Raw genomic sequence first — 19792 nt, 5'->3', positions numbered from 1 at the left:
GATGGAGAGAGTCTTGGTGGAATCAACACCTCCGGTGATGGCCACCACTGAAACAGTGATCATATACATGGCTATAATATGAAGAATAAAAGCTATTGGTCTCTTTAAAATGGAACACTGAGGCATTTGCTACCCTGTCACTGTGGAAGACGAGATTAAATGTAAAAGTCATCATCTTCCGACAGCGGTCTGTAACGCCTCACAATGCCGCAAACTCTTCCACATTCCGTATGTTGCGATGTCTTCCTCATTTTTGTTAATTAGAAACACGTCATCTGGGTGTTGTGTGAGCAGCATAGTTTACATTATTCGATGTCCAGCAGATGATTCAGTTGTTTATGCCAAAGTAGCAATGCCAGAAGATAGTAAGAATTTGCACAACGACCTGCAGAGAATTGATGAATGATGCAGACTCTGGCAGTTGACCCTGAACGTAAATAAATGTAACATATTGCGCATACACAGGAAAAGAAATCCACTACTGTACAGCTACACTATTTACACTATTGATGACAAACAACTGGAGACAGCGTCTGAAGTAAAATATCCGGGCCTAACTATCCTGAGCCACCTTAAGCGGAATGACCATATAAAACAAATAGTGGGAAAAGCAGACACAAGACTCAGATTAATCGGAAGAATCTTAAGGAAATGTAACTCACTCACGAAGGAAGTGGCTTATGAGGCGCTTGTTCGCCCGATTCTTGAGTACTGTTCATCTATCTGGGACCCCCATCAGGTAGGACTGATAGACGAGGGCGAGAGAGCGTTAGGAAGTTGCTAAACAAACTCCGCCGGCAAACGTTACAAGAGAGACTTTGTGCATCACAGAGGGATTTACTACTGAAATTCCGGGACAGCACTTTTCAAGAGGACACAGGCAACATATTACTTCCCCCACATACATCTCGCATATTGACCACGAGGAAAAAATTCGATAAATAAGAGCTAATACAGAGGCTTACCGACAATGATTCTTCCAACGCACTATTCGCCAGTGGAACAGGGCTGGATCCATAGAATCCAGCGCAAATGTAGGGACTTGATACTAAATGGCAGAAAGAATTTCTATCAGAAAGCGCAGTGCTATAGATCAAAAAAGTCAGTGTAAAGGATTTTGTACATTTCTTTTGACTTCGATCCTACATTGCATTTTTTAAATGATTCCTCACATAGCACACCATCTACTGTATGTGATCGTTCTCAATCAAGCATCATCCTCCCTCACCTATAACCCAGTGGATGTGTCGCAGAACCTCTGCTACTGCTTACATAACTCCGAGATCTGTTTGTTAGTCTGATAAATACACTACTGGCCATTAAAATTGCTACACCATGAAGATGACGTGCTACAGACACGAAATTTAACCGACAGGAAGAAGACACTGTGATTTGCAAATGATTAGCTTTTCAGAGCATTCACACAGGGTTGCCGCCGGTGGCGACACCTACAACGTGTTGACATGAGGAAAGTTTCCAACCGATTTCCCATACATAAACAGCAGTTGACCGGCGTTGCCTGGTGAAACGTTGTTGTGATGCCTCGTGTAAGGAGGAGAAATGTGTACCATCACGTTTCCGGCTTTGATAAAGGTCGGATTGTAGCCTATTGCGATAGCGGTTTATCGTATAGCGACATTGCTGCTCGCGTTGGTCGAGATCCAATGACTGTTAAAATGGGTTCTGGCGTTGCATTTCCAATAACTACTATTTGCATACACAGTACAAGTAGTTTTCGAGTGACATAGGTAGTGCAGGGCCCAGTAATCAGTAGATTTAACATATACAACCAGCGTAGACTAGCTTGCTTAACCTAAATACTAACAGTCTAAATTTTCCACCTGTAATTAACGTCTAACTACCAACAACACTAAGTACATAGACTTGTTTCAATTCATACAGATTCCACATGTACATAGGCCACCCAAAGTTTCCAGAAACAGCACCTGTTAACTGCTTAAGCACTATTAATAACTCAGGTACATCCATTTATTTGATTTAATATACAAATGACAATTATCATTTGTGTAGATTTTTTTTAATCTTGGTGGGCACCAGTCGCTTAATATTGTTGGTTTTAGGATAAGCTAGTAGCTACCTTCCTTCTTGAGGCATCGTGACTATCTTTCATAGACCTAACTCTTAGAATTCCTTTTGCATAGAAGATTTCGGCTACTTTTTCTAAATAATACTTTCTGTTACCTGATATCTTTGTATTTGTCATGCTTTTTTGACGCAATAAACATTGAAAGCGTGCTCTCTCAGTGAGCGTGATTAAGGTTTGTCTTTTCTTCTCAGAAACATTCTTCCCTCTGAAGGATGGAAATGGATCTGTCCATTCATTCTTCTCTTTCGTTCTGCGTACTATATCAGCTGGAGTGTATTGTATTGAGCACAGTGGCAAAATATTTCCGGTCTGTTCGAATAATTCTAGACAATCTATCCATTGTGTCTGGTCTGTTGACTATGTTCACAAGTGCTCATAAACCTGAAAATATGCGAAAAATACTTGCTGTGGCGTTGTTTTGGGATGTAAACTTAATATAAGTATTTTTTTGGTCTCAAATTCAAGAAAAAATGTTTTCTATGCTGAACAGGCGACATTTCGTACGTCAGCTGACAGCAAGGTCCCAGGCTTGCCAACTCTAGGCATGCAATCATTTGCTGTTCTTCCAACGATTGGGCCTGTTGCAATAGAATTTGTAGGATATTGTTTAACATTCTTGGAGAAAATATCATACAATATTGCATCATACGTAACTGCATCTCTGGTTGAGAGCAAAGATTGTGCAATATCAAATCAAACTATTTGTAACGGCTTTGATTACGAAATGGGATGTAATTCTGCATGATTGCATTTGTTTGCCGGATTTCTTTTCTAACATATGAGACATTTCTTAAGCAGCTGTTGTATTCGTCATCTCATCCTTGGAAAATAGCAGAACACTTTGATCTTTATTGCACATTTAGTTGCTCTGTACTACCCCCACACATGATATGTGTACCAAATTAAGGAATTCTCTCATTCGGCTGGAATGCAAACACACCATATGTCAGATCATACATCATTACTTGGAAAAAGAACTTAATTAAGTATTTTATAATGTTGCTTCAATTTTTCAGCAGTTCTTGGGCACCAGTACTGGGAAGCATTTAGCATATCAGCCATATTTTTGTACATATATAAAAATTACTGTTCTTGATAAATAACGTAAAGTAATCTATGGTTTGTTCCAAAATGACCAACACACAAAGCATGGCTTCTTAGAGGCCCAAACTGCATTTGGAATTTCCAATTCGGCGGCAGACTAGGCACGTACACATTTTGGTAATGTTCATCTAGCAAAGCTTATAATAAAAATATCGTGCATGTCGTCTTCTTCATTAACTTGAAATAAACACGCCCCAAAAGCAATGAATGAGGTCTCACTAACAACACAGGAATCCTTGGAAATATCTGGATAATCTATCAGAGTTAACTAAAGTGTATTTCACTGAATCAAAGTGTTGCTGCTAGTCCCTTGGCACACCTACGATGCACTTTTCTTGAGTAAGTTTATTAAGGCTGTGCTGTTCTGATGTTGATTAGGTATGAAATACCCGAAAACTGAGCGTGATCCAAAAAATATCTTGAGCTGTCTTTTAGCTCGTGGGTGAGGAAATGTCTTTATAGCACTGATTTTGTGTATATCAGATGTTTATATGGCCTAGAATTTAACCTTGCGTATTACAAATTTTGACTGCAGTAGATGTACTGCAACTCCAGTTTCTGACCACTTTTGTTATTTTATCTACAATAAACCTAAGTGCTCTTCCCACGCAGCGGTGTTAATAGATCAACAACATACAATGTTAAGTCATGTAATGTCAGGGCCTAAAGCTGTGTCCAAGGCATTAATAAATACTGTTAATGATAAAGCTTAATAAAAAAAAGTAATATATACACCAAAACGTACATATAATTCGAAAGGAAATGCATCGAACCGGTAATCCTTCCTCCAAAGGTGAATGCAGTACATTTTCAGGATTATTTTATTAGGCTTACCTGCCTGTATGAAGATCTCAAATCTATGATGGTACAATAAGTTTGGTGACACAAAACAAAAGTATGATGTATATATCTGTGTAAGGACGAAAAAAGCTAACATAAAAACATAACTCAGGAACACCTAAAGCAATTCCTACAACATTTAGTATACATCATTCATTATTTGTATAAATGTACTGACACAGCACAATACATCTGAAACGACATGTTGTTATGTCTTTCCTGTAATTACATGATTTGCAACACTATAAATATACGAAGCACAACCAGTTCGCAAGAGTGAGCACTGCAGCAAAGCCAATAACTCTGACAGCATATTTCAGGCCAAAGATCACCCTTACTACTGAATACCCCAGACGTATTGAACATCCTCTGCTGAGACGACCGTGTAAAACAGTGGAAAATCAGACAGCTGCTAGCGAAAAATATGTGTGAGATACGTGCTTGTGGTTAAAGCTATGGGCTAGAAGCTAGTTGACCAAATTTTCTGAGGCAATAAGAATTTTTTAACATTTATGAATTATTCTCTCAGCACCCGATGTATATAAACATATTAAAAGCTCAAATACACTGCATTAATGTTCACAGTTTTTCATTGCGAAATGTCTTTCGGCTTTGTAGACCAACATCAGACAACTGAACTGTCTGTTCATTTTTAAGTTTTTGACGAGCGTCAGTCCGACCAATTATAGCTTTATTATTGGAAATAATGTTCTTTACTTTTGCTCCCTCTTTATTCATTAACTTAATAACTAAACTCATCATGATTGTTACTTTTCATTTCCTCCTCATTTGAAATTTCATCCCCTGATTCATAGCAAAAATTTGTGAATATCTCTGCACCCAGTTTCTCTTCATTACATGAATGATTCTGATTTATAACATTAACATTGCCTCATTTCCAAAATTTTCTGTCAGGTTATTATCAGCTCCTATGGTATGCTGCCCTGTTATCATGTCCATAAGATTTTGAGTTTATTCTCCACTAGACTCTTAGCTTTTTATTATTTATTATTTACATCTCTTGTCTCTAACTTACAGGTTCCCAATGGGATGTCCCTCAGTTTCGCTGAAAATTCCCCCGTGTCTTCTATTGTTCCTGATCTATTATTTCCCTCCTGTGGCCTGCCTATGTCTTCCAATTCTCTGTTCCCATTCCTGTTTCTTTCATTTCAATGAAAAACTCTTCTGTTTCTACCTGCCTCAAACTCGTTCCCATAATTTCATACATCTTTCCTCTCCCAATTTCCCCCATTATAATTTTAATTCCACCCCATGTTCATAACCTAACAATTCACATTAATTAAAATTTTGTCTCATATTGTTCTCTAAAACTTGGTCCAGCTTGTCAACATATTTTAGAAACTATTCATTTGAGGCATCTGCTCCATAAATTGAGCCCTACTCCACTTTTCCTGGTTATCTTCCTTTTAGGGCATCTACTTGAATAAACTCATCGAAAAGTCTGCACAAATGTATTAGTCCCATAAGCTGTCTCTCACAAAATTCGTTCGCTCTCTCACATTCTTCTGTATAGTTTGGCCTATTCAGAACTTCCATTTAGAGCCTCCCTTGTTCTGATCCCCACCAACTTTTATTTAGAAAACATTTTTGAGATGCAGTGTAAGACATATCTCAACTGGACTTTTATTAATAGTTTAACTTTTTATGAATGCTAGCACGTTATAAAAAATGTGTATTCCTCAATAATGGACACCATTCTGATACTAATGTATTGACTTCCTATCTTTGTGAAATTTACTTACATTTCTATTACTAATGAAATGGTCTGATAAACGTATATTATTTAACATGAATTTCATTAAGGAATAAACATGCTATGGAGCTGCAGTTAGTATCCTGAGTTCCTTGAACAGACATTTGTACGATATTCTTTGGTTCATAGAGCAGTATTACATATTTTTGCACTAGGAAACCTTTAACTTGGCTTGATGACATACCCAAAAAATGGTACCGTGCGGCATTGTGGACTGTAAGTAAGCGAAACATCCGCAATGAAGCTAATTCTTTTTAAGGTGCTTCAGTAGTTTCATGGCATGTTCTTGTCATCTGACTTTATTATCAAGCAGTAATCTCAAGGATTTAACACTATCAAGCTCTTACATCTGTTCGTCATCATGTTTGAAGTATACACACAGAGGAATCCTCTGTATGTAGTACGTTGTAATCAAAAGAAATTACCTACGATTCATCAGTTTCCAGTTTTATGATGGCTGATAACATAATAAAAGACTCTTACCTACTTACGCTCTTTGTTTCGCATCAGAGAGATACCATTTCAACCATTTTGCTCTACTTCCTGGGACACTGTAATATTCTAATTTATCTAAAGGATTTTGTTATTTACTTCGTCCAATACCTTTCGCAGATCACAATGTATACCAATAACCTGCATTTATTGTCTAACGAATTAATTGTATTTTCAGTATTTCTGTAATTAGCCTTCTCAGTTTCGTAACTATTTAGAAATCCGAACTGTGACATTGAAAGTTTATTATTTGTAATCAGGTGGTTAAGAATCCGCTTGTAGATCACTTTTTCCGAAATTTTCGAGACTGTTGGCAAGAGTGGAGTAGGGCGGAAATTTGGCGGTACTTATTTATTTCCCTTCTTATGCAAACCCTTGACTTCAGCATATTAAAACCATTCGGGAAATGTTTCACTGATAAATGCCTGAGTACACAAGTAACACAATATACTAGTAACTTAGAAGAACACAGTTTAATTAATTATGTTTATATAGTATTGTGTTTGAGTGTTGTAGATGTACTTTTGATTACTACACCCATAAGCAAAAGTTCGCGACCTTGCTAGACTGCTTCATAACTGAAAAGAGGAAATTTACTGTCACAGGTTCAAAAAACTGACCATCCGCCTGGGAACCAACCAGCGGACTCAGAAGGATACAAACACCTGGACCGCCGTCTCCACCTGGAGCAAGGCGCACCCGGACTACGACTTCGACGGCCATAGTGAAAATGATGTGGCTCTTGCGTTCCTGCCTGAGAAAGCTCCTCTGGGCGGTGAGTTGAGCAAAAATAAAGTAGCATTTTTGTTTTATACACAGAGCATGAGAAAGACAGAGGGAGAGTGTGTAGTGATTGAGAAAAACCCAGATCCTAGTAGACTGAGAAAGCACTGCATGCTGTTCTGACACTCATATTTTCCTTTTTATATACCACTCATATTTTTCTTAGTTAATTCAGTACATTTTAGGCTGTTTTTTTACATTAATTATCTGATAGTCTGACAATGCCAGGTAACGTACATATCTCTATCTTATATTAACGCATTAGCGCCGGAATTAATTTTTTTGTGATTTTTTAAAAAAATTACGTTATTATGTCTGTAAAAGGCATAAATTACACAACAGAGTTGTTTTGACGAAGGTCATTACCGCCATTAGCGAGATATTTTATGTTGCCATATGGCAACTCTAGGCACTTTCACTACCGAAGTTTATATGGATTACAACTTCAACTAACATAAGTAGGTTATTGAAATTTCTTATTACATATACAAGTTTTGTACAAATTTATTATTCAGTCTTCATCATACAATTTATACTTTATAACACAGTACAATTAATAATCAAAAACCAAACCGTGAACTTAGCATTATTTTACACAAAATGGAATAAAACAGTCAATACACAATCCCACATTACACTTTGAACGCATTGTTCTCTTAATAGATTTACAGTCCTTGTGTGCACACCTTTTCTTCTTCTTTCCTTCTGTGTGCTGGACGAGGTGGTCAGTCTTATCAAACCTAATTGAATCTGATATGTTGCTGTCGGAACATGCCCTTGATGCAGATGGTCTCCCGGTTCCTTTTGGTCAAGCTTGGTGTCTTTGCAAGTACACAGTTGCTACTTCTCTCTTGAAATCGAGCTGAGAAATAGTATGGTTTCTTTCTTTATTATACAAAATCCACCTGTTTTGTATAACGATATCTAACATCCATGTAAAGAGACACCAGTACCATTTGTCGCTTCTTATTGCAGTGCGATAGCATGCTAGATTCTGATCCATCTGATCAGTACCTCCCATATATGTATCATATTTGGCTACCAGTTTTGGTCTGGGAATCATTATATTTCGCTTTTGTAGTTGCGATAATCTCTTGACTTGGCCAACTTCTTGTGCACCACATGAAGAAGAGATCATTGTGACAACTGAGTTGTCCAGCCACTGCACATACAATAATCCATCATTCTTCTATATTCGGATCTGGGGGCTCAACAAACACATCACCTTCAATATCGTCATTATAAAGAATCTCCAGCACCTCAGCAATCAAAAATCCTCTTCTAAAACAAAAAAGAGAAAATTCGTCCTTTTACTGAGTACAAGCGCCTAGCATTGCCATATGGCAACACCGACGTTCAAACGGCCTAAATGAACGTAATTTATTTCACCACAAGCAATAACCTCCAAAGAGTATATATTTGTGTATTTAAACCACAAACATACTAAAAAACCAAATTATATATCGTAAGTTACTGTGTAAAACATACTTACTCGGACTTATACTCCATTTTTCTTCGTCATTCAGCAAACGACGACTTCCAACACTGCAGAATTTAAATGTATTGTTAAAACTGTTGCATTGTAGTGATCTTTACCGTCTTACGGAACGGAATCCAGTGCTGCCAACACTCTCGCTTCATTGATGTCGTGGAATCAACGATTTAAAAAAGTGTGCCATATGGCAACGCACGGCGCTAATGGGTTAAATTAGCTAGGGTACCCAGCTCCGCTCAGGCTTACGCCTTAACCGTCTCTACATCTACATCGATAATCTGCACTCCACCTTATGGCGTGAGACGGAGGGTAGCTCGGACCATTATTACTCATTTCCTTTCCTGTACCACTCGCATATACACTCCTGGAAATGGAAAAAAGAACACATTGACACCGGTGTGTCAGACCCACCATACTTGCTCCGGACACTGCGAGAGGGCTGTACAAGCAATGATCACACGCACGGCACAGCGGACACACCAGGAACCGCGGTGTTGGCCGTCGAATGGCGCTAGCTGCGCAGCATTTGTGCACCGCCGCCGTCAGTGTCAGCCAGTTTGCCGTGGCATACGGAGCTCCATCGCAGTCTTTAACACTGGTAGCATGCCGCGACAGCGTGGACGTGAACCATATGTGCAGTTGACGGACTTTGAGCGAGGGCGTATAGTGGGCATGCGGGAAGCCGGGTGGACGTACCGCCGAGTTGCTCAACACGTGGGGCGTGAGGTCTCCACAGTACATCGATGTTGTCGCCAGTGGTCGGCGGAAGGTGCACGTGCCCGTCGACCTGGGACCGGACCGCAGCGACGCACGGATGCACGCCAAGACCGTAGGATCCTACGCAGTGCCGTAGGGGACCGCACCGCCACTTCCCAGCAAATTAGGGACACTGTTGCTCCTGGGGTATCGGCGAGGACCATTCGCAACCGTCTCCATGAAGCTGGGCTACGGTCCCGCACACCGTTAGGCCGTCTTCCGCTCACGCCCCAACATCGTGCAGCCCGCCTCCAGTGGTGTCGCGACAGGCGTGAATGGAGGGACGAATGGAGACGTGTCGTCTTCAGCGATGAGAGTCGCTTCTGCCTTGGTGCCAATGATGGTCGTATGCGTGTTTGGCGCCGTGCAGGTGAGCGCCACAATCAGGACTGCATACGACCGAGGCACACAGGACCAACATCCGGCATCATGGTGTGGGGAGCGATCTCCTACACTGGCCGTACACCACTGGTGATCGTCGAGGGGACACTGAATAGTGCACGGTACATCCAAACCGTCATCGAACCCATCGTTCTATCATTCCTAGACCGGCAAGGGAACTTGCTGTTCCAACAGGACAATGCACGTCCGCATGTATCCCGTGCCACCCAACGTGCTCTAGAAGGTGTAAGTCAACTACCCTGGCCAGCAAGATCTCCGGATCTGTCCCCCATTGAGCATTTTTGGGACTGGATGAAGCGTCGTCTCACGCGGTCTGCACGTCCAGCACGAACGCTGGTACAACTGAGGCGTCAGGTGGAAATGGCATGGCAAGCCGTTCCACAGGACTACATCCAGCATCTCTACGATCGTCTCCATGGGAGAATAGCAGCCTGCATTGCTGCGAAAGGTGGATATACACTGTACTAGTGCCGACATTGTGCATGCTCTGTTGCCTGTGTCTATGTGCCTGTGGTTCTGTCAGTGTGATCATGTGATGTATCTGACCCCAGGAATGTGTCAATAAAGTTTCCCCTTCCTGGGACAATGAATTCACGGTGTTCTTATTTCAATTTCCAGGAGTGTAGAATGAGGGAAAAACGACAATCTATATGCCTACGTATGAGCCCTAATCTCTCGTATCTCATCTTCATGGTCCTTCTGAGTACGTATTATGAGGCAACAGAGTCGTTCTGCTGTCAGCTTCAAATACCGGTTCTCTAACTTTTCTCAATAGCGTTTCTCGAAAAGAGTGTCACTTTCCCCCCAGGGATTCCCATTTGAGTTCGCAAACCATCTCTGTAACACTTGCCTGTTGTTCGAATCTTCCAGTAAGCAATCTAGCAGCCCGCCTCTAAATTGCTTCGATGCCACATTTAATCTGATCTGGTACGGATGCCAAACACTCGAGCACTACTCAAGAATAGGTCGCGCTAGCGTCCTATGTGCGGTGGCCTTTATAGGTAAACCACACCTCCTTAGAATTCTCCCGATTGACCCAAGTCGACCATTCGCCTTTCCTACCACAATGCTCGTTCCATTTCATATTGCTTTGTAACGTTAAGCCCATTATTCGAAGGACGTAACTGTGTCAAGCAGGACACTGCTAATGCTGTATCCGAACATTATGAGTCTGTTTTCCCTACTCATCAGCATTAACTTACATTTTTCCACATTTAGTGCTAGCTGCCGTTCATACTAACTAGAAATTTTTTCTAAGTCATCATGTATCCTCCTACAGTCATTCGACTTCCACACTTTGCTCTACACCACAGCATCATCAGCAAACAACTGGATTGTATGTATTGTATTGTATGTTAACCGGGGACCTAGAAACGACGCAGAGGCTCCGTCCCCGCCGCAGCCGCAGTGGTCCACAACCCCACGACGACTACCGCAGTCCACTTCACCCCTCCGCCGCCCCACACCGAACCCAGGGTTATTGTGCGATTCGACCCCCGGTGGACCCCTCAGGAACGTCTCACATCAGACGAGTGTAACCCCTATGTTTGCGTGGTAGAGTAATGGTGGTGTACGCGAACGTGGACAACTTGTGTGCGCAGCAATCGCCAACATAGTGTAGCTGAGGCGGAATAAGGGGAACCAGCCAACATTCGCCGAGGCAGATGGAAAACCGCCTAAAAACCATCCACAGACTGGCCGGTTCACCGGAACTCAACGCAAGTCCGCCGGGCGGATTCGTGCCGGGGACCAGGCGCTCCTTCCCGCCCGGAAAGCCGGGCGTTAGACTGCACATCCAACCGGGCGGGCAAACAACTGCATACTGCGGCCCATCCTGTCCGCCAAATCATTTATCTATATGGATTATAATATGGTCTTATCACACAGCACTGGAGCGCTCCTGTCGATACCCTTGTCTCTGATGAACAGTAACTATCGAGGACAACTTACTGGGTTCTATAACTTAAGAAGTCTTGCAGCCACTCGCATACCTGTGAACCTATTCCAGATGCTCATAGCTTCGTTAACAGCCTGCAATTGGGCACCATGTCATATGTTTAGGAAATATGGAAATATGGAATCTGTCTGTAGCCCCTCTTCTATAGTTTGCAGTATATCATGTGAGAGAAGGACAAGCTGAGTTTCGCAAGAGCACGAGCCACCCATAAGTGTCCCTTTTATCACTTCACACCCCCATATCCCCATATTACGTTACCACAGACGCGTTACCTCAACACAATACTTTTCCAAGCGATCTGTGTATAGCGTTGGTTGAAATTGCTACAGATGTCCGAGAGCTTCGCTGGGACACACACGTACATGCAGGGGCACAAACACGTGAACAGATGCACACCCAGTCATTCATTTTCTTTCCAAGATGACCAACAATTCCATTCTTCGCTTTTGAGTTGCTGTGGCAGTTTTCCTCGAATCAAGGTGCTCGCAGCGTACTACCGATATGACGACATGAGATAAATTCTGTAACAACAACCATGTTGTGATTTCAGTGAAGCTTTTAGGCGGAAATACCTATCGAAGTAACTTTCTGACAACACAGGTTATTTGTACTTTTAGGCTCCCGCATTTTACTACATTGACTTGTATAATTTGTTACATGATCTTCCACTAACAGCCAACATCCAGGAGGTCTGGCTGGAAAACTGTCTGCTATTTGCGATGGATGGGTGGTTGTATGGTATTGTTATGTATTGTAGTACATTCAAAGAATTAAATTGATGAAATGCCAATGACAAGAAAGGTCGTTACGTATCTGGACGCCAAAATGTAGTGAACTGAAAATCTGGCACGCAAAGTGTGAGAGTGAAAACGAATGTTTAAGGGATTTAAATTTGTAACGCTCGAGCCGGTGAAATAATTTTTACTTTTTCTTCGCGTATTGATCTGGTAAGAGGTGAATTTTATTTATGAGCCTGAGAGGCACCCACATGCCTTGCTCATACTGTGGCATCAAGCAGTCAGGCCTGCAAGATGAATGGTCTGCCAAGCGAGTGGATTCATTCTTATTTATCGAGTAACATGAACTCTAGTACTCTCACAATTAAGTCACTAATCAACCTCCTGTATGAATAATACGCAACGGAAACACGCATCTGACTGTACACTACGCACTGGCAATACCACATTTTCTTTTTGTCTTTTATTTAACGGCTTTTGTCAACACGTGGCCACCGCACTGAACATGAATGGCGCACACATTATAAATTCGGGACATTATGACAACATACAATTCGAAGGAAAAGTCCACCAATCTTTTTCTTTTCACTATCTTATTTATTCCGATAAATTCTCTAACCTAAACACACAAATTCTATAACCTACATCAATAACACATGAGAAATTCCGCCCAGTGGGCATGGCTTTACAATGGTGAATCTCTATATTATGGTCTCGTAATTATTTTTAACGCTACAGTGCACTTTCTGGATAGGATGGTGGATCTTTTATTATACTTCACACTTCGACTCTCACAATCATCAACTTTCCTCCAGACCGAGCGGTACCGAAGGAACAAGCATAACCCACAAGTCTTTGGAAACTACCTCGCTACTCTCCCATGCAAACCACACATACCCAAATTACATGACATACACCACACTACAATATGAAATACTACACAGAGAATAGTCACAACATTATCACTTTCAGCTTTCCCACTTCAATTAATATTTATCCCAGTTTCACACGACACTGCCCCACTTCGTAATTCTACTTTCCTACTATGAACTCTGGAGGTATTTCCACGTCTTCCTGTGCAATGCAAGCCAAGTGGCGTCGCTGGATAGACGGCCGACTCATCTTGATTCTCTCTCAGAGTTTAAATCTAGCGTCACACGGAATCATATCACGCAAAGTAACATTAAGAACATATTCATCACACACGCGAGTCCTCAACTGATACCATGGACGAGTACTTCTCTTTATCCTGTGTCTCATACACAGATTGAGACTCACACAGTACTCACTACGTGGAAGTACTCGTCTCTAATTTCAAGTCCTCCACACGCCATTTCTTAAATATTTCAACTTATGGTACACACGCTATTTCTTAAATATTTCAACTTATTGTACACACGCTAGTAATTCAGCTTAACTTAAGCACACGGAAGTATTTCAACTTATTGCTACACGTGGTTTCATTGTGACCGTTGGTCACTTCTGAAGATTACTACAATCCCTTTAATATTACCTGCCTGGCATTTAATTCTCCCCACAAAAGTTCCTGAAATAGAGAAATTATTATTTCAAACTACTCTTAAATATTCCACATGCATACCATGTCTCCACTCTTTCATCATTACGAAGCACAACTAAAACAGGTCTTAACAGCACAAGATCCAGCGGCAGAGTGCTGAAACATGGCCGTTCTCCAGGTCATCTCCCATCTCTGTCGAGGTGGGGGAAGCACCTTGCTATCGTATTGGTCAGCCACATTTCAGGCGCTCAAAGCTCTGGTAAATTTCATCTCTTTGGTCCCACCAAAGGTGGCCAAAGGATCGACTCAAAGATGATCATATATTCACATTCACTATCTGCGGTTAGCAGACGACCATACATTCATTCATTTCACAGATCTCACCAAACTGGATGTAGGGATTTACTTTGTGGGAATGCACATGTGATCAATTAAATAAATAAATTGTCATTCTTTCCCACACTGGTATCCGGCTTTGCTGTATTAATTGAAATTGAGTTATTTTACAAAAAAAGTGTTGTTCTGACAAAAATAATGAAGTATGTTGTACCTATTTTCAATGGCGGGCGGTACTGTACCCTTTCAAGCCAATCAGTTGGCATTATTTTGTGTGCTGAGATGAATACGTATCTGTACTATTATGCTGTGGTTAGCATTATAACAAATACAAAGATTTTGTTTCATTTTCTGTGACATTATTGCTGACTAAAATTATGCTCCAGTATAAATTTTTTTTGTTTAAATGGAGATGAAGAGTAGGCATGCGGCGGCGCGGTCCGATTTTGCCACATTTCACTCACTTTCTGGTGAATCTCTTCTCACACACACCCTCCTTGAAATTACTGAAATGCAGTTCTCAGCCGGAAAAGACTATAGAAAAAACAGCTATACACCTGGTAACCACAAGTCGTACTAAAAATTATTTCGTCGCTGGAAGGTAAATAATTACATGAAAATATTGAAGTGCGTAAAATTTCACCCTGTTACGGTAAGCGTGCATACACCAGTTATCACCAAGCCTTATTCTATCTAAGCTATACAAAATTTGAAAAGTCAACACGCACACATCATTCATAACCGTAGCCAGTTTGTGATAGTTATTAATTATCCTTCATCGAAACTTTACAAATGGGTTGTTTCTATTAGAATACCTCGCTCAAATGTTGCTATAATGGTTTTCACACAACAAAATGTTCACGTTCGCTGGTAAGCAATACACCACGTGGAATTTAGTTATTTAAAATGTCACCAAAAGTTCTGAATTTCACACTGTGTATTAAATCGAACTCTCTTCCACACTTTACGACACTTCTGAAACTGTTTGATACCGAATGTTACAATATTAATAATCAGTATGTCTGATCACTATGAGAGCCAAGTCCCGACTCTACTCATCTCTCTACATAAAAGAAGTTTCTAGTTCCCAAAACAGTAATGAAATCCAGAACTCAGATTGGAATGTATACCGCAGAGACAGGCTGGACAGAGAAGTGGGAGGCGTGTTTTTAGCGATAAGAAGTGCAATGGTATCGAAGGAAATTGACGGAGATCCGAAATGTGAAATAATTTGGGTGAAGGTCACGGTTAAAGCAGGCTCAGACATGGTAATTGGATGTCTCTATAGGCCCCCTGACTCAGCAGCTGTTGTGGCTGAGCACCTGAAGGATAATTTGGAAAATATTTCGAGTAGATTTCCCCACCATCTTATAGTTCTGGGTGGAGATTTTAATTTGCCGGATATAGACTGGGATAATCAAACGTTCATAACGGGTGGCAGGAACAAAGAATCCAGTGAAATTTTTTTAAGAGCTTTATCTGAAAACTACCTTGAGCAGTTAAACAGCGAAACAAAGAATCCAGTGAAATTTTTTTAAGTGCTTTATCTGAAAACTACCTTGAGCAGTTAAACAGAGAACCGACTCGTGGCGATAACATATTAGACATTCTGGTGACAAACAGACCCGAACTATTTGAAACAGTTAACGCAGAACAGGGAATCAGCGATCATAAAGCGGTTACTGCATCGATGACTTAAGGCGTAAATAGAAATATTAAAAAAGGTAGTAAGATTTTTCTGTTTAGCAAAAGTGACAAAAAGCAGATTGCAGAGTACCTGACGGCTCAACACAAAAATTTTGTCTCAAGTACAGATAGTGTTGAGGATCAGTGGACAAAGTTCAAAACCATCGTACAAAATGCGTTAGATGAGTATGTGCCAAGCAAGATCGTAAGGGATGGAAAAGAGCCACCGTGGTACAACAACCGAGTTAGAAAACTGCTGCGGAAGCAAAGGGAACTTCACAGCAAACATAAACATAGCCAAAGCCTTGCAGACAAACAAAAATTACGCGAAGCGAAATGTAGTATGAGGAGGGCTATGCGAGAGGCGTTCAGTGAATTCGAAAGTAAAGTTCCATGTACTGACTAGGCAGAAAATCGTAAGAAATTTTGGTCTTATATCAAAGCGGTAGGTGGATCAAAACAAAATGTCCAGACTCTCTGTAACCAAAATGGTACTGAAACAGAGGATGACAGACTAAATTCCGAAATACTAAATGTCTTTTTCCAAAGCTGTTTCATAGAGAAAGACTGCACTGTAGTTCCTTCTCTAGATTGTCGCACAGATGACAAAATGGTAGATATCGAAATAGACGACAGAGAGATAGAGAAACAATTAAAATCGCTCAAAAGAGGAAAGGCTTCTGGACCTGATGGGATACCAGTTCGATTTTACACAGAGTACGCGAAGGAACTTGCCCCCATTCTTGCGGCGGTGTAACGTAGGTCTCTAGAAGAGCGTAGCGTTCCAAAGGATTGGAAAAGGACACAGGTTATCCCCGTTTTCAAGAAGGGACGTCGAACAGATGTGCAGAACTATAGACTTACATCTCTAACGTCGATCAGTTGTAGAATTTTGGAGCACGTATTATGTTCGAGTATAATGACTTTTCTGGAGACTAGAAATCTACTCTGTAGGAATCAGCATGGGTTTCGAAAAAGACGGTCGTGTGAAACCCAGCTCGCGCTATTCGTCCACGAGACTCAGAGGGTCATAGACACGGGTTCACAGGTAGATGCCGTGTTTCTTGACTTGCGCAAGGTGTTCGATACAGTTCCCCACGGAGTCGTTTAATGAACAAAGTAAGAGCATATGGACTATCAGACCAATTGTGTGATTGGATTGAAGAGTTCCTAGATAACAGAACGCAGCATGTCATTCTCAATGGAGAGAAGTCTTCCGAAATAAGAGTGATTTCAGGTGTGCCGCATGGGAGTGTCATAGGACCGTTGCTACTCACAATATACATAAATGACCTTGTGGATGACATCGGAAGTTCACTGTGGCTTTTTGCAGATGATGCTGTGGTGTATCGAGAGGTTGTAACAATGGAAAATTGTACTGAAATGCAGGAGGATCTGCAGCGAATTGACGCATGGTGCAGGGAATGGCAATTGAATCTCAATGTAGACAAGTGTAATGTGCTGCGAATATATAGAATTAAAATTCCCTTATCATTTAGCTACAAAATAGCAGGTCAGCAACTGGAAGCAGTTAATTCCATAAATTATCTGGGAGTACGTATTAGGAGTGATTTAAAATGGAATCACCATATAAAGTTGATTGTCGGTAAAGCAGATGCCAGACTGAGATTCATTGGAAGAATCCTAAGGAAATGCAATCCGAAAACAATGGAAGTAGGTTACAATACGCTTGTTCGCCCACTGCTTGAATGCTGCTCGGCAGTGTGGGATCCGTACCAGATAGGGTTAATAGAAGAGATAGAGAAGATCCAACGGAGAGCAGCGCGCTTCGTTATAGGATCATTTAGTAATCGCGAAAGCGTAACGGAGATGATAGATAAACTCCAGTGGAAGACTCTGCAGGAGAGACGCTCAGTAGCTCGGTACGGGCTTTTGTTAAAGTTTCGAGAACATACCTTCACCGAAGAGTCAAGCAGTATATTGCTCGCTCCTACGTATATCTCGCGAAGAGACCAGGAGGATAAAATCAGAGAGATTAGAGCCCACACAGACGCATACCGACAATCCTTTTTTCCACGAACAATACGAGACTGGAATAGAAGGGAGAACCGATAGAGTTACTCAGGGTACCGTCCGCCACACACCGTCAGGTGGCTTGCGGAGAATGGATGTAGATGTAGATGTAGATGAATATGCGCGAATGTGCTAATTTGTGATTGGCAGAGAAACGTCACGGCCAATCGGAGAGTAGCATCAAACCCGCTCAATTCCGCGCATGTATACGGAACCAATCGCAGTTTGTCACTGAATCAGAACAGTAAATTGACATATATACATTCTGAAAATTCACAAATATAAAATCAACTCCCTCTTAACAAAACTACTTTACTAAAATCATAGTCTCACTTCCGCAGTAGCATGAACTGACGAAATAATTTATAACAAATCCCCAGGTACGAATAACTATAGCATACAAGTCATTCTCCAACATTCCTACGAGCCCTATTACTTCAATGTATAGTATAAAAGCTTTACATATACCATTATTTCACATTCACACCTTCATTGACTATCATAACTAAGCACAATTATGATAGTAGTTAATAAGCAGAAAATTAAACAAACAAAACTGCAAATAAAGGTGACGACAGTATTTTGACTACAGCTCAAACAGTCTCTGTCAGCTAGTAGCCTGGAAACTACACGCACTCACACACTCAGGCGCCTGACAGCAACTGCCCTGCGTGTGACCAACACTGCGGTTACCAAAATTCAAGAGGACGCCAAAATCACGGGAGAGATCGTTCACAAAATCTTAATCTGAACAGTCATACTTCGGAGGCGAAAGTGGAAAATGTTAACTACTTTACTCCACCTCTGAACAGGGAAACCGCCAGTCACCAGATTAAGCCCCAGAATACTGCTTATTGGTACGAGTAGGTGCAATGATATTAATGTAAAGATAATCTATTATAGTGGTGGGAAGAATTGTATCAAGAACTAACCGAATTCAGTTACTAGCCTAGCAGAGGAAATATCGCAGTCGGCTCTGCAAGCACATTTGGAGGCTATCCCTGTTGTGAACGTTTTGGATACCAACGCTGCGGGGGAGTGTAGTGTCAACCAAGTCATAGAAAATAATTTGTGACTCTGCCAAAATAACATTTCGCCACTTGCTGTTGTTGTGGTCTTTAGTCCAGAGACTGGTTTGACACAGCTCTCCATGCTACTCTATCCTGTGGTTTGACACAGCTCTCCATGCTACTCTATCCTTCTTCATCTCCCAGTAACCTCCCGGTTCGCAGGAGAGCTTCTGTAAAGTTTGGAAGGTAGGAGACGAGGTACTGGCAGAAGTAAAGCTGTGAGGACGAGGCGTGAGTCGTCTTTGGGTAGCTCAGTTGGTAGAGCACTTGCCCACGAAAGGCAAAGGTCCCTTGTTCGAGTCTCGGTCCGGCACACAGTTTTAATCTGCAAGGAAGTTTCATATCAGCGCACACTCCGCTGCAGAGTGAAAATCTCATTCAGCTCAATAAGATATTTGGTTTCTGTGCGTACTACTGCCAGAACCAAGTCAAGTAGTGACATATGCTCAACAGTAAATCAGTGCCGTTGGTAGCAATATATTAAAGCCCTGAAATAACTGCAAAAAATAAACCAATAAATACAAATAAAAATAAAAAATAAAAACATGGAAAGGCAATAAAGAAGAGAATAATCCAGAAAATACGCAGTCGGCCGTAGTGGCCGAGCGGTTCTAGGCGCTACAGTCTGGAACCGCGCGACCGCTACGGTCGCAGGTTCGAATCCTGCCTCGGGCATGGATGTGTGTGATGTCCTTAGGTT

General features: G+C 41.3%; 1 protein-coding gene across 1 annotated transcript in view; it reads left to right on the top strand.

Annotated features, from left to right (window-relative positions):
- LOC124551367 (venom protease-like) overlaps positions 1-19792 on the top strand; it is a 143231-nt gene that overhangs the window by 22184 nt on the left and 101255 nt on the right. Inside the window, exon 3 of the mRNA XM_047126402.1 lies at positions 6923-7092. Within this exon, the coding sequence (XP_046982358.1) occupies positions 6923-7092 (170 nt within the window). The remainder of the gene's footprint in view (positions 1-6922; positions 7093-19792) is intronic.

This window comes from Schistocerca americana, chromosome 9, assembly GCF_021461395.2.
Source record: "Schistocerca americana isolate TAMUIC-IGC-003095 chromosome 9, iqSchAmer2.1, whole genome shotgun sequence".
Classification (NCBI taxonomy): Eukaryota; Metazoa; Arthropoda; class Insecta; order Orthoptera; family Acrididae; genus Schistocerca; species Schistocerca americana.
Note: the sequence above shows the minus strand (reverse complement) of the source record. Positions and strands in the feature narration are given on the sequence as shown.